The sequence below is a fragment of the Polyodon spathula genome, chromosome 3 (genome assembly GCF_017654505.1).
Source record: "Polyodon spathula isolate WHYD16114869_AA chromosome 3, ASM1765450v1, whole genome shotgun sequence".
In the NCBI taxonomy this organism is placed as follows: domain Eukaryota; kingdom Metazoa; phylum Chordata; class Actinopteri; order Acipenseriformes; family Polyodontidae; genus Polyodon; species Polyodon spathula.
In genome coordinates this window covers 24,695,993-24,711,426 of record NC_054536.1, presented here as the reverse complement: position 1 = coordinate 24,711,426, position 15,434 = coordinate 24,695,993, and the positions used below count along the sequence as shown (strand labels likewise).

The 15,434-nt window shown below is 36.3% G+C and overlaps 1 protein-coding gene across 2 annotated transcripts in view; it reads right to left on the bottom strand.

Annotated features, from left to right (window-relative positions):
• Positions 1-937: 937 nt before the first annotated feature.
• LOC121312885 (retinoic acid receptor beta-like) overlaps positions 938-15,434 on the bottom strand; it is a 116,431-nt gene continuing 101,934 nt past the window's right edge. For both annotated transcript variants that reach the window (XM_041244765.1, XM_041244766.1), the window contains exons 5-8: positions 9,592-9,768; positions 5,941-6,145; positions 4,093-4,251; positions 938-2,470 (exon numbers count right to left, since the gene is read on the bottom strand). In XM_041244765.1, the coding sequence (XP_041100699.1) occupies positions 2,271-2,470; positions 4,093-4,251; positions 5,941-6,145; positions 9,592-9,768 (741 nt within the window). In that variant the 3' untranslated portion in view covers positions 938-2,270. The remainder of the gene's footprint in view (positions 2,471-4,092; positions 4,252-5,940; positions 6,146-9,591; positions 9,769-15,434) is intronic.

Here is a 15,434-nt window from a genome sequence, read left to right as displayed (position 1 = left end):
TGTAAGATGAGTTTGGTCTTCAATTCTTATGTGGTGCTAAACAGCCATCATAACAGTTTTATTAATTAGCATTGCCTTCAGCATAATTTAAAAACGGCAACAGATTTGACTTGACATCTAAAGGTGCTGATGTTTATTTCTTTGGCGGCCATATATGCTCAGTTAAATAACCGTATGTAAAGCACTAAAAATGAACATTCACACACTGCTCTGGTTGGTACCTTTTACGTTTAGAACTGTAGATTTGAATACTGTTTTGAGCAGTAGAATTAATGCATATTTATGCAAGTAAGTTGATGCTAAGAGTGCAAGATCATCAGCAAATGTATGAATTCAGCATGCTTTTATGCTGAAATATAGAAGTATATAGTTGGTTAATTTTTTTAAAAGTGAACATACGGTGATCTGATGCATCATTCAGGTCTGAAATTCCTTAAAGTGAGACTTTTGAACCTTGCAAAGTACAAAACGAAATATAAATAATTTTTTTAATAAAATTGTACAGGATTCTATCATACGCTAGTTAGTTAGTTCTAATACTTGTATTTTTTAAATAAATATATTTTATTAATTAGCCAGGAGAATCCATGGTAAAGGTAAACAGTATATGAACATAAAAAGCATTGTTAATGTACAAAGGGAGCCAGTGAAAAGACATTACAGGTATAGCAAATATAAAAGAATATCCCAACAGCAGTGCTTAAAATTATTTGGCCCAGTCACTGCAACTGCAGAAATTGGATTAATCTGTGGCTATCTTGCATATTTTTCTGATACTTCCAAGTAGTAATCTTGAAAATTATTGCCACTGCTTTTAGTGTTTTAACTGAGGTCTAAAATAATTAAAAGTAGGGGTTTTAATCTTGACATTTTCTATTGATCAATTAATCACACCTGTTTGCTAGTGATATGAATTGTATTTAAAAATACAAGTAATACAAAGTATTAACAATGCTATTTACTGCAAATGTTTCAGAAGGCCAGCTAATGTTTAATATACATATATTAACTTGCATATAATTTGACAGTAGGAAAATATTTGCAACTACTATGATACGATAAACTACTGTGAAAGGAAAGCACGAGGAGCAAATGTTGCAAGTTGCATTTTTTGTCATCATTCTGAGATACTGTTAAATTTTGGTATACATTCCAGTTGCCCTTTTGTGAAGGTCTTTAGAAGTACTAAAGATATTCTATATTACCAAGATACTCAACTTCTCTATCCAACCCCTCTCCATAGACACTCAATAGACAAATAGCCCTGGAGCTCTCTTTATATCCCATGGTCCCTTGTGCGTCAAATGACGGAAGCAGAGGCGGAGCTGAGTATCTTTGGAAGTATCTTCTGCCATTTTTCAAGATTTCTTTTTCATGCACTATATTTTGAAGCTGCACTCAGGTAGGTTAAAATAATAGAGCAATAATTTTTTTACTCTATCAAAATCCACAGGTGTGATTAATCTATTAAAACCCCCAATTGAAAGTATCTCGGAACACAACTCTACAAAAGTGCTGCATGGTGATTTACATACAATTACATACAACATGACACAGGCAAACAAAACCACATTGTAACACTGAACAGTGATTTGCCTTGGAGGCTATCTTTACTGCAAAATATGTGTAATGTTATTTCTTTGAACTTCTGACATATTTTTTTAAAAAGGTGTGAACCATTTTACTTGCAGTGACAATGTTTTGACCTGTTTAACAGAACTGGCAGTTTATTGATAGTGAAGGGTAAGGGCACTTGCTGCCACTTATGTAGGTGCTGACATGTTGTTTAATGGGGGAATAAACAGTAAAACAGATATAAAATAGACTTCCACAGTAACCTAGGTCAGAACATTCTAGGTTTTTTTTTAGGATTTAATAAGTCTGTTTTTATACTTTTAATGTCTTACCTTAAACACATTTAAGGCAATTGAAAAGCACCACAAATCCAGTATAGTAACAAAAGTTTAACCGTACAATGTATGTCAACAAGTAAATAATTGAACCACTTGCCAAGCTCTGACTGTCATGCAATCATTAATTTAAATAATGGAGACCTTTTTAAAACTACTTTTAGGTATTTTTTTTACCAATGAAACTTTCAAATTCAAGGCTATATAGACTGAAGTCCAAAAAAGTTAAGAGCTTAATAAGAATTATATGCAAAGAACTGGTCCTTTTAGGCCGTGGTGTTGAAAATATATGAAAATGCATCTAGCCTTGCCTGTTCGGCCGGTATTCTGTAAGGGAATGTCTGACATTATTTAATAGTCCTATTGTACTGCTGCAGGCTGACTGTTGGGGCTGCTGTCCTCTGATCTTGGAGATGAGTTGGGGCTCTGTTCGGTTTTGTTTGTACTTTCCTTTTCAGCTCCTTGTGCATCTTGTCCTTCTGAGTTTTCAAGCATCTCCTGGATTAGTGGAGGCATTGATCCTGGAATTTCCAATTTTAGTGTTATAACACGTTCTGCCCCTGAAAGAACAAAAACATTTTCTGTCAAGCATTTTATAATCTACTGTGATTGGTCTTTGTATCTGAAAATAACACCCACCATTAAGATGTTTTGTTTTTGTTTTTTTGTTTATTGGACCATCAACCAATAACTATAAAAACACCTACTAGTCATGCTAATGGTATACTTTGTATGCAGAAAAATATAAGCCAAGCACAAATCACAATTTTGGTGCTCTGACAGTCGGTGTGTACATTTTTTGGAGGGTTCCAACTTATCAAAAAAGGACTATACTGTTGTGATATACCGTCCTGTAGGATTCCAATGACACATTGTGCACTTTCTAGTAGAAAACAGAATATTGCATAGCCCATTGCTGTCACGTCACGATATCAACATGATCACACGGAACATAAGTGAATGCATACTTGTACTTGGGTATACACTACTTTCAGTAAAAATGCAGTGAACTACTTCCATTGGTTTCATAGAAAAGCCAAATGCTTTTGTGTCTGAGAGTGTCCCCTGTAACTGAATGAGTGTAAATGCAAGATGTTTAAAAAGATTAATTACTTTACCACAGCATCTTGGATAAAATTGAAACAATACCAAAATAAAGCCTTTAGGTGGATTTCTAGTAGATCTCACTTTATTATTTCTCTTCAACTTTTCTAAATAGTCCTGCATACAAGCCCATGTGCTTATCTTGGGTATAGCCTAAGAGCAGTGCACCTATTTGTGCAAGTATACCCTACATTATATTACACTGTTGTGCAAAGGTCTTAGACGTGTTGCATTATGAGCATCAACAGTCTACTCAAAGCCTCCACTAGTGTTTTCTACTATTGTAACAACCTTGATTTTCATAAAGAAGGAAAAACATTGAGTGAAATAGCTTGCATCACTTGATTTTCACTGTGTGGCATAATCAACAAGTACATAGAAACATCATCTGCAATTGACAAACCAAAAAGGGGTCTAACAAGGATGAGCAATACTTGAAAATAATATCCTTAAGGAATAGAAAGAAGACCAGCGTTAAATTGACAACAGAACTGGCAAAAGGCACAGGTGTTCTCCATGAAATCAACAGTACGAAGGTCACTCTTGAAATCAGGACTTAAAGGATGTGTTGCAGTACAAATACCTCTTACGAAAAGAGAACAAGACTAAAAAGCTAAAATATGCACAAGAACACAGAAATTGGACTATGGAACAATGGTCAAAGGTGTTTTGGACTGTTGATTTATGGACAATGACACGTGCTTTCTGCCAGTTCACTTGTCAATTCAACACTTTTCGTCTTTCTATTCCTTAAGGATGTCTTCAAGTATTGCTCATCTTTGTTAGACAGCTATTTGGGTCTTGCAGTCCTCGGTTTGTCATTTATAGATGATGTTTCTCTGTACTTGTTGATTATGCTTTAAATACCACACCTTGAAAATCGAGTGATGCAAGCTATTTCACTTAATGTTTTTCCTTCTTTATGCATGTCACAGTTGTTATAATAGTAGAAAACACTAGTGGATCAGAATAGAAAAATGCAACATGCCTGAGACTTTTGCACAGCAGTGTGTATATCTATCAATCTAGATCTATCGTTTTTTTTGTTGCTGTCTTTTCAGGACATACAGGTTCATACCTTTTGCACTGATGCTGCGCAGATCTGTAATTTTCATTAAAATCTTTGGAAACATGTGTGGTTTACTAGGTCTCCGCTTTCTTATATAAACCTTTAATGCTTCCAGAAGTGGTTCCTGCAGCTTATCTACTTTTGCTGGTTCCTCAAGATCTTGTCGGTCTGGAATTGAAACAAAATTAAAAAGCTTCTAGAAAGAGTTCCTGTGGTGATTATGATGATGTGCAAAAATCTTGTCTAGTACTGACATTTACACCATGCTGTCAGTCCATTCTAGACCAAAAGAGGGAGATCCAACTCCACTCCATTTTACTGGGTGTTCTACTTTATATCACCAGTAGATGGCAGAATTTAAGGATAACTCTAATCCCATCTGTGGAATTACATGTTAAAAACAGCTGTGGAATATATGTTAATATTTCAACACAGTACATGGATGCAAAACTTTTTGATGATGCTTCTCATGTTATAAGTGGACAAAGCTAATCTGAATTCCAAAACCTACCGCAACACAGATTTGTTTACTTCTTTCTTAAATATAGTATTAAGTGCATTTCCCAAATAACCAAGTAAAGGACAGAGTACGATAAGGTCTGAATCCCTCCTCTCCTGTTTTTAGATTCACTTGGTGCTTGTGGTATATTTGTGTGATATTCTACATGCTATTAATGGGTTCAAGAAATGTTTTCATAAATGTTATCACAGTAGATTAGATTAAGTGTGTGTGTGTGTCTATATATATAGATAAATATATATATATATATATATATATATATAATATATATATATGATCACTATGACAGTCAGATACCATCCCTAGGATTCAAAGCCAATGCATTTATTTATTTATTTATTTATTTTTTTGGGGGGGGGGGGGTGGTCTTGGGGGTTAGTGACCTCCCCTCTAGAGCACAGCCATGCAGCCTAAACGTTCTGCTAGCAAGTGAATGCAAAACCGATTTTCTGGATTGGGTAAAAGCTCACTTAATTTGGAACAATGTTTTGCCTGACCTGGCTTGAAACAGACCAATCTGAGAATCATTTTTTTCTGTTCTGAGCCAATTTGGAACAGCGTTCAATTGTGCAGAACCAGAGCAGACGTATTTATTGATACAGGTCCAAGGCACACTTGGATTAGGCCAGGACACGAGTTTAAACAAAGGCTCATGGTATAATAAGAGTGACCCTGGCTGATGGTAAAAAAAAAAAAAAGATGGTCATGGATGATACTGATCAGTAAAGGACCTGCAACTTGTTCATTTTTTTTAAACAAATTTATAAGCAAACCACCCCAAACGATGGTAGAAAACAGTATATTTTTTATGAACCTTCCTGAGTTTCTTTTAGCTTTTCTATAGACCGAGATAAATAAAAAGGCAAACATGAACTTTAGAGTTGTATAATCTCTGGCCCTTTTACTAATGGTTTAAACAGTGGTATTTTTACATGACTTTATAGTATTATGATTACTGTCTGCGGGAGGAACTTCACTCCAGCTTTTTGATGTTTACTTTGAAAGTGTACAAAATACTGTAATGCATCTCTGACCATTTTTAAATTAACAAATGTATTTTAAGCAGACTCACATTACTCATTGAAACAGTATGAGGGAAAAAAAAAAAAAAAAAAAAAACATTATTAAATTAGCCGCAGCTATTATCCAGTGCTGTGTTTGAATAAAACGATAATCATCATCTGTGTTGTAATTCCAAATAGAAATGCTATAAAAAGAAATACTGCTACTTCTTCTCTTCAGAGTTGTAAATGTTCTTATTTATTTTTAATTGTTTATCATTCTAAATCAATTTGATGTAATATAGGGATGGGCACTACACATCTTCAAATCCGTACCTCCAGAAATGAGACAGGTGGCACTGAGCAGTCCTGTCTCCGTGTCGTCCATCTCTAAGGGCAGGAGTTGATTGGCAAACGTGAAAACGAGGTCTGTGAGAGGGCCGAATCCTGCGTTGTGCATCTGCGTTCGGTTCAGCGTAAGGCCGTCAGAGAAGGTCATTGTGTCCTTGTCAGGGGTGTATCTCGTGCAGATTCTCAGAATCTATTCAGGATAAAAAATTAATCCACCATCAATTTTTTGGTCTGTTTTTAAGTGAAAAAGTAACCCTCTAAAACAGAGATGAGGAAGGCTCCTCCTGTCGCCTGTACTAGAAACTAAGACTAGAAAGCTTCCAAATGTTTAGGGAAGGGCAGAAAAGTGTGCTAAACATGCCTGGAGGTTCTCTATTAAGGCACAAGGGGTGAACACATTCCAAAAACATTTCAACAGCTCTTTGTACAGATGCTACCAGTATATGTATTGCTCACAAAAAAGACAGCTGAGTGAAGGGATTAAAGCACAAATTGACCTGATGGACGTTGATGCATAATAGCTTGCAAAGATTCTCGCCATTAATCTGTGAAAAAAATAGAAATGAATACAAGAGTGCTACAAAAAAGTCTTCCTTATAAAAACTGTGGTTTCTTTAGAGTTTATTGTTCATGTACCAGCCAAGAGTTTATTATCTATTCAACTGAGTAGTGCACCCTTTTGCCTCTCTTCTACTGTACAGCTGAGCTGTGCTGGGTCTGTACTGAGCCCTCACGATGCGGTTAAGAGGAGCCTGGGTTGTTTTTCCACTGCAGAGCTGAGCCGCGCTACTGATGTCACGCGCAATGAAAGACAGTTTTTATTAACTAGATGCGCAAACAAATGGTGTTCAGAAAGTAATCGACCAACGTTACAGCTGTATCTTGTATTTTGTAAATATATTTAGGAATTTCTTTATAATCCACAAATTTTACTGATGTATATCGACTAAATAAAGTTCAATCTGTTGAAGAGGGAAAAAAAGGTGGTTTTAAGAAATGATTTGCCAAAGTTTCTAGTTGTTTTTTTGTTTGGGTGCTTAAAAAAACAAACAAAAAAAAAAAAGCTGCGCGAGCGCAAGGGCAGTCGTAGTTAAATATACGACACGGCAGTATTTTGTTTTACTATGTTTTTGTAAATAAGTTTAGAATTATTTTTCTTTATATTGATATAATAAGTCAATATAGACTTGAATTGTGTTTTTGGGTGTGTTGTTAAGTGTACCGTACCCGTGGTTTATGTCCATTTGCTTCAAATCATCAAAAATTCGGGCATAAACTTTCTAAATTCTGACACAGGACTGAACATTTCTATTTGCCCACAGAGAAACTAGAGCCTGAACTTCCTCAGCGTCCCAAGGCTGTACTTTTCTCTTATCACACACTGCCCGCCATGTTGTTTGTCTTTGTTGAGTGTACAGACTGATGCAACGTAATGAGAAAAATCGTCAACCATGCTCCAAGCCAGATTCAGATGTCTTGTGAGGCCACTTGCACAGTCACTGATACAATACAGGTAAAAGTCCTATATATTTTCAACCATTCTTGATGAATTTTACCAGCTACATTTTAATTGTAGTTTTCTTTTACTTTCTAAAATGTAATGAATAAATGTGAGTCTTACCCTTGTATTTAAATATATGTATTTGGCTTATGATTTAAAATACGTAAATGTTAAATACAAATTATTTTTTCAGAGCATTTTCAATGATAAGCTCTTCCTTGAATACTAACAAATGTGGAATGTGGACCATATGCATCAACAAAACTATTGGCTTTATCTTCGTACCAGCCCTCTTTCTTATAGTTCAGTGTTTTCAGTACATTGGAAATAAAGGAGATGCCCTGTGTTTCATTTGATTGCTTTTTTGGTTTGCCTATCTGCAGTATTTAGCACAGAGCTTGCAGATGATGTTCATAAGCTTCATAACTTGAAGGAGGGATGGAGCTTGTGTTCCTTTAGCTATAAACAAACTCAAAAGTCAACAATGTTTGGCTTCTTAAAAAGTAGACTTCACAAAAGACTAAATTATGACATGTATTTAATAGATGCCAAAGAAACATAATTTAGTGTACAATGTAATATGTCTGCGGGACACTGCAGTTTAAAATGAAACAGGCTATAAACCCACTGAGATAACATGTCTTTTATAGACGACACCTGTGGAGGGCATCATTGACATTACATCTAAAAACAACAGAAAAATAGAGGAATAAAACATGATCACAACGATTCATCAAGGCACGGCTGAGGGATGGTATTTGTTTGATCATTCCTTTGAAGTCTGCCCATGATTTGACTGCTGCAACACGATGGATCAAGTGTATGAGGCAAGGCTATAGGAAAAGCACACTCTTGCATGTTTTCTAGCATTAGGAAAACAACTAAGATTTTTTATTAAGGGAGATCTCAGTTTGTAGTTTGATCTGAGAGAGAGACATTAAGGCTCCTGTGTTTAAATTTGTATCTCTCTCTCTCTCTCTCTACTGCACTGTGTTTAGTTTGCTTTCTGCAAACAGCTTTTGTTTGATCATGTGCTGTGCATAACAGCGGATCTACTGTTATTAATGCGTTTATGCATTGTGGTACTAACATAAAATATGGAACCAGAAGTAACCTTGACCCTTTTCCTTAAACGTTTAGCATTATTCAAGCACTAAAGATGTCGTGAAAACTAATGCTAACGAACCTGCTGGTGGAAATTAAAAGCATATATATATATATATATATATATATATATATATATATATATATATATATATATATATATATATATATATATATATATATTCCCAAACAAAATCTCTTGGATTAATTTATCAATGCGTTTAATATTTGGAGAATTCCCCCTTATAAAAGGTTACTGTAATATGTCTAGATAAAAGCACTGTCAATTTTTGCAATTCTTCTTCCCCTCTACAGCTGAGTGATGTACCATAACAGCTTTTATCTCTTTGTGTATCAAGTGAATATAGACAACCACGTAAATTTGTTCAGCTAAGTAGACCACAATCATGACAAGAAAATGCAACAATCACTTTCTAAATGACTAATGTGAAAGGGAAGCAGTACGAGGCGGGTCCTGGGAAGTTGGAAGTGAAATGTCCTATTTCCATATTTATCATTGACCGATGCTTGTTTTTGATGCAAAGGGAGGAAACATAAAAATAAATAAATAAAAAATCTTTAAAAGATGTAACTATGTGTTATATTCATAGTTATGTGTTTGAAGGTGTTAAAAAATAGCTTAGGAGAACACAATCAGACTGTATACTGTAACTCCTCATTATTTTAAATCAATATTATTTAAAAACTTTCTCACTTGCACACATATGGGTGCCAAATAGCTGTTTTGCTTGTGTGACTGTTTATATGCACTATAATTCCACATGTACTGTAATTGCTAAATTACAGTTTTGTTCCCATTTATTTATTTTATTATTATTATTTTTTTTATTATAGAAGTTTAGCCTTCTATTGTATCCGGCGCAAATGACAAAGCAACAATGCAGTATATACCCAATTACATATAGGGGGTTAGAAGCTGTGCCATATAAGAATGAGTCTCACATGCAACTACTGTTATTATCCTTTCTGTTGTTAAACTTTGTGTAGGAATACAAATGTAAAATACCTACCAGAATATCTAGACAGGCAGCTTTGAGCAGAGTTATTTGGTCTGCGATGGTCAGTCCTGTGAAGCCAGGTACCTTTTTTGCAAACTCCACTATTTTAATAATGCACTTTGTGGCCAGTTCACTGAATTTGTCCCATAATCCGAGGTCCAGTCGTACACGGTGATCAGCACTGGAATTCTGCAAGACAAAAAACACAACACAGTGTGAGAGTCATATCGCAGGGGTGAAGTGGGCTGGCACACGTAGGGTTATCTTTTCTGAGATTATCACAGTTAAAGCTTGACCAAGAGAACCAGAGGATTTCTGTTACCAACAACTAAGACAACATATCAATAGTAGGGGACAGGAGAAAGACAAGTGTGTAAACATGACGCCTCAAACAGCATATTTACTGTTAATGAGATTTATAAAAGACATACGAAAGCAAGAAAGCTTAAACTCGAATGAAGCGGTTTTGCCGACAGGTAGATAAAGACCCTTCGATGTTATCTGAACCAGATGAAGGATTAGTTTGGAAACATGTTTTCTCTCTTAAAGGAAACCAGTGATAATTTTGGAAAGCTGAATCATCCATTAATACTGCATTTATCCATGCAAGTTTGAGTACAAAAACAGCAGTGAAACGTCAGTGTAAAAAACGCAGCGAATAAACGTATGTCCCCACATGTTACTACACCTATTTCAATAACGCACATGTTATTTTTCTTTCCACTGTTAACTTCCGTCCTTTTACCCTAATAAAACAGATTTAGGGACCTGGTAACTCAGTCACACAAGCCCACACAAGCCCCAAGGGCAAGAGCAGCACAGTTACACGTACTGTTTAACCACTAAACAGCAAGATTGTTAGCAATGTACAAACAAAAAACACTCTGAGGTTTATAACTAAATTGCCAGTTTATTATGCTGGTCAGGATAAATGCGCCACATTGGATTTTGCCACAGCAGTCACCACAGCTGATTACAATGCACACAAGTAACTGCAGACATGTTTGGCAATCATTTAACTCAGCATAGACAAACATACCAGTTCCATATACGTGTATACATCAATTATAACTTTTACACAACTTGAACTCCTTTTTATACAAGCTTAAACCCACTGTCCCTCCACTTCCAATGAGAGAGAGTGCACGGTTCAAATCAGCAAGCATTTCTCTCTTTACCCAGAATGCACTTTTAATGCATAATTCAATTGTAAAAAAAAATGTTTATCTGTGACCAACTCTTCAGTTGATTAATCTGTCCAATGAATCTGTTAATTGGAACAGCATTACTTTTTACACTTGGCACTTTCAACTTCTACTTAGAACACTTGCAGTAGGCATTTTGAAAAGGTCTTTGAAACAGACTTGAAAAGTCTAAGTGTAAACAGTTGTCAGTATGTTAACAATTGAAAAGAAAAATGACAGGTACGTTATGTAAACAGTTTGACTGGTGTCTCCTCCACAGAGCCGCAATCTAAGTAATGGTGCTTTTTATCTGCCAAGTTTTGAATTCTCCAGCATAAACTGTTAACCAAAAAAAAAAAAAAAAGGCAAAATACCCTAAATATGTTTCTCCTGTAGGGTGTATTTTAACAAATGTCAAGGGAAAGTTGTATTTCATTCATGTAAATATTTCGTAATTCAGCTTTTTTTTTCTTGTAACAAATCTCTCTCTCTCTGATGGACATGCTGTATTTCACAGTACTCCACTATATCCTCAGGATGATAAAGGTCTTTTATATCTGTTACCCTGTATGAGACCACCAGCTGCTAGAAAAGTGGTCAATGGGTGGGTGGAGAGCCATCTTCCATCTCTCTTAATGCTAAAGTGCTTATTGGGACACAAGCACCTACGTTCCTGTGGTCCCAGGCCACTACTTAACTCAAGGGGTTTGAAGAACAGCTCGCTCTCTCTCTCTCTCTCTCTCTCTCTCTCTCTCTCTCTCTCTCTCTCTCTCTCTCTCTCTCTCTCTCTCTCTCTCTCTCTCTCCTCTCTCCCCCCCCCCCCCCCCCACCACATCCTAGGCATATTTCTCTAGGAATTGAAAGTCCTCAGTCAGGGATGGTTTTCCATATTTCTTCACAAAATAACTATGGGATGACTGAAAATCATAGACTACAACCATGATGTTTGCTTGTTTGTTTTCTCAGAAACTGTTTCCCAGAATATGTGATGCCTCATTTCATCTCTGCTGGCCTTTTGCCAGCCATTAAATTAATAACTGGGTTAGACAAATACACAGGGAGATGATGTGTCTAGCTTTAGACCAGGTTACTGTTATTCACTGACTCCATGGTAAGTCCATTTCACATTAATTGACTTAAACCATAAAAACATTAGGCATCCATTGTAAAGCTGTGGTAAATGCATAGTATAACCATGTAAACATTCAAAACTACCGTGTACATTTACCAAGGTAAACGTCTCATTCTCAGTGATGTTATTTAAGTACACATGCCTACATTTGCCCAGAATTTTATTAGCAGAGCTTTATTCATTGCAAGTTTTCAAGCTTTATAAATAACCCACTCAGGGTTGTTTTTGATGCAGCCCATTACAGCCAGGCTTTATTTAATTTCTAAATATAAACAAGTACATGGGTAACATATTGTTCATCCCCAGCCATAAAATTAAATATATCAGTAATAACATAAACAAGTGGCTCAACATGGCCCCTATCCAACACCTACAGCCTTGTGGCGTACAGGGTGAGGCATATAGCACAGGTTCGCACCCTGGCTGTGCAGTCGTCGGTCTTCGCTGGGGATTCGGAATGGAGCATCGCGTTTGCCCTGCAGCCCAGTGGGTTATGGAGGCAAAACCAGAAGGGACTGCTTCTCATCATCAGCTACAGCAAACCCTGCTGGCCAGGCGCTCTATGAGCTCATAGCGGACATCTGCAGGGCTGGCCTATGTCCTCCAGAGGCCAGTAGCTCGCCTGGTGGTGGGATCAGAGGACGCCCACTGATCCTTCAGATCTCCTGAGCTGTATGGGGAATTGCTGCACTCTTAAGTGTGACATACACACACGTACTTTAACCTCCATTATGTTGTTAGATGGTATGAGGAATGTGCGGGAAATTCCTATTAGTTTTAAAACTGTGCTAAGCAAACATCTCATTCCACAAAAAATGGCATTACTGTACAACAGGCTGCACATAATAATGAGAAATAAAAACTATGTGCATATTTTTCACATCAATACATGCCATACTAACCAGATTTTGTTTTTGTTTTATCATCTTAGATTAGTATTTCAAAACCTCTATGTAACACAGCTGCCTCTTTACTTTGAATAGCCCTACAAAAGTCAAGTGTCTTTATCTCAAGTGTGAAGTAGCTTCAAGTGGTCAGCCTTATATCGCATTGAACACTTGGGCTTCCAAAATACATTTTCAGAATACCTCGAGAAAGCAGAACTAAACACAAAGACATCTGTCTGGTACGGTAAGTATTCCTTTATATTGCCAACAAAGTGTTGGAATAAAATACAGAATGCATTCTCCTGTTGGAATAGAATACAGAATGCATTCTCCTGTTGGAACAGAATACAGAATGCATTCTCCTGTTGGAATAGAATACAGAATGCATTCTCCTGTTGGAACAGAATACAGAATGCATTCTCCTGTTGGAATAAAATACAGAATGCATTCTCCTGTTGGAATAGAATACAGAATGCATTCTCCTGTTGGAATAGAATACAGAAGGCATTCTCCTGTTGGAATCAGGGTAGCTTTCAAAGGCTGCATCTCAGGGAGTTTAAACATGGACAGGGTTTGATAAGCTCAGGCTCAAGTTTTTAACCACTGACTGATGAAACTCACTATCAAGCTCTGATTTAGGCCCAAATTTATAAAGGGGAAAAACCGACTGCAAGAAGCCACATAATGTGCGTGTTCAGTACAGCCGCACTCATTTTATAAGACTAATTAGGTAAAGCAGGTAATCAAACAATTTAAATACCCCACACCACAATTAGCAGTGGGGAATTACACAACTTTCACAATAAATAGTGGGCTTGGGGCAACCCCCCGCCCCCCAAAAATAAACAACGAATGGCACACAAAGACCTCAGCCTGTTACTAGCCATGGTGATGAGGATGCTCAGAAGCAAAAACTGAAATTTACTAATATAGTAGTGGAGATTTTGGTACAAGCAATACTTGTAACACATGAAGATGTGTTACAAGCTCAAAATACATCACCAGGACAAAGGAATAATATATGGAATGTGCAGTGGCTTCTTAATAAACAAATGTACCTCTTCAGAGTTTGTAGTCTAGGTTGCTTATACATTACGACGCATCATCCAGTTACTGTGAAATACACCTTAAGGGTGCAAACTTGGCAGTGAAGCAAAAGATTAGTAATCCCATGCGATCCAAATACGAAACTGAGATCAGGGGTTACACTTCCTTTTCCTCGTCATGCTTTTTGATTTATTTTTTTGCTTTACTTTGAAATGAAAATGAGCAAAAAAAAAAAAAAAAAAAAAAAAAATATATATATATATATATATATATATATATATATATATATATATATATATATATATATATATATATATGCATTCTTAGCAGCTGAACACACCAAACAATCTATGTGAGCTGACATTCCTTAAAGAAGTTAAAAGATTTGGCACATTGAAAAAAAAGGGGTGTCTTCCTTTCAAACTGTTAAATCTCTCAAAATCAGAGGTAGTGTAAATAATTCACAAAGCATAAAGCTGATTCCCTTATGTATAACTCTGCAGGTGGAACACTGGAGTCTGACAAGCTGAATTTGATTCACTGAGTTAACAAACAATAAAAATAGTAAGAAAGGATAGCATGAATAAAACTCCAAGGAATATTTTCAATGTGCCTTTCATTAACTGATCTGTATTGGAAAGGAGAAAAAAGTAGAACAGGAAAAAATTAGAACCCCCCCCCCCCAAAAAAAAAAAAATAAAATACAGTGCTAAATCATATCCAATATGAACATAATTGAAACTAATTTATATGTATTTATATTCTGTTTCTGAAGCAGCAGAATGCTGTTGACAACAAAGCTAAGTGCGTTATTCAAGAGTTGATTCTTGCATTGGAAAAACAAAACTCAATCTCCAGTATGCGATTTGAATGTTTGTTTGAATAAACACAATTTTGTCAGCAGCTGCTCTGGATTGAAGAGTTTAAATCGGCTGCATCACCAAGAACTGATCCTGTGCCTTTTAACAATTAAAAACAGTAACCCTTTACATCTTCCGAGAGCTCCCTGATCAACGGGGAGCAGTCTTGTCACCAGCTGACTCTTATCAAGCCTTTGATCAGCAGCCCGCAGCAGCCTCTGGGGAGCTGAACGTGCTTGGCCGCTACAGCGATTCCTGTTATTTAGCAGAGTGCCTGCATTGATTGTTTTGACTACATCTAACAGGGCAGGGATAAGTAACTACTGCCCAAGGAGCACGTAGCCACTGAGCCTTTTTTCCCACTCTCCAAAGCAGACTACTTGAAAGTAAGTTGTACAAGCATCTGAATAAATCTGCCATAAATTGGTCTTTTTGAATAAATACATTTAAAAGTATAGCCTTCAGTCATTACTTCTGTTAAAAAAAAAAAAAAAAAAAATAATAAAAAAAAAAAAAAAATATTACTGCAAGGTCCAAGAACCTTAAGAGAAAATTAATACTGTGATGACCTAGGATTCTAAAGTTTTAAACTCTACCTGGCTGGCTTTTACAATTCTTATCAGTTCCTGTTTCGCTCTGAGTCGGGTTTGGTCCTAAATACAGGCGCATTACCTACCTTCATGTTATTAACCCTTTATGGAATCGTCACGGATCACCAAAACATATACAGTAACTGCATTTCATT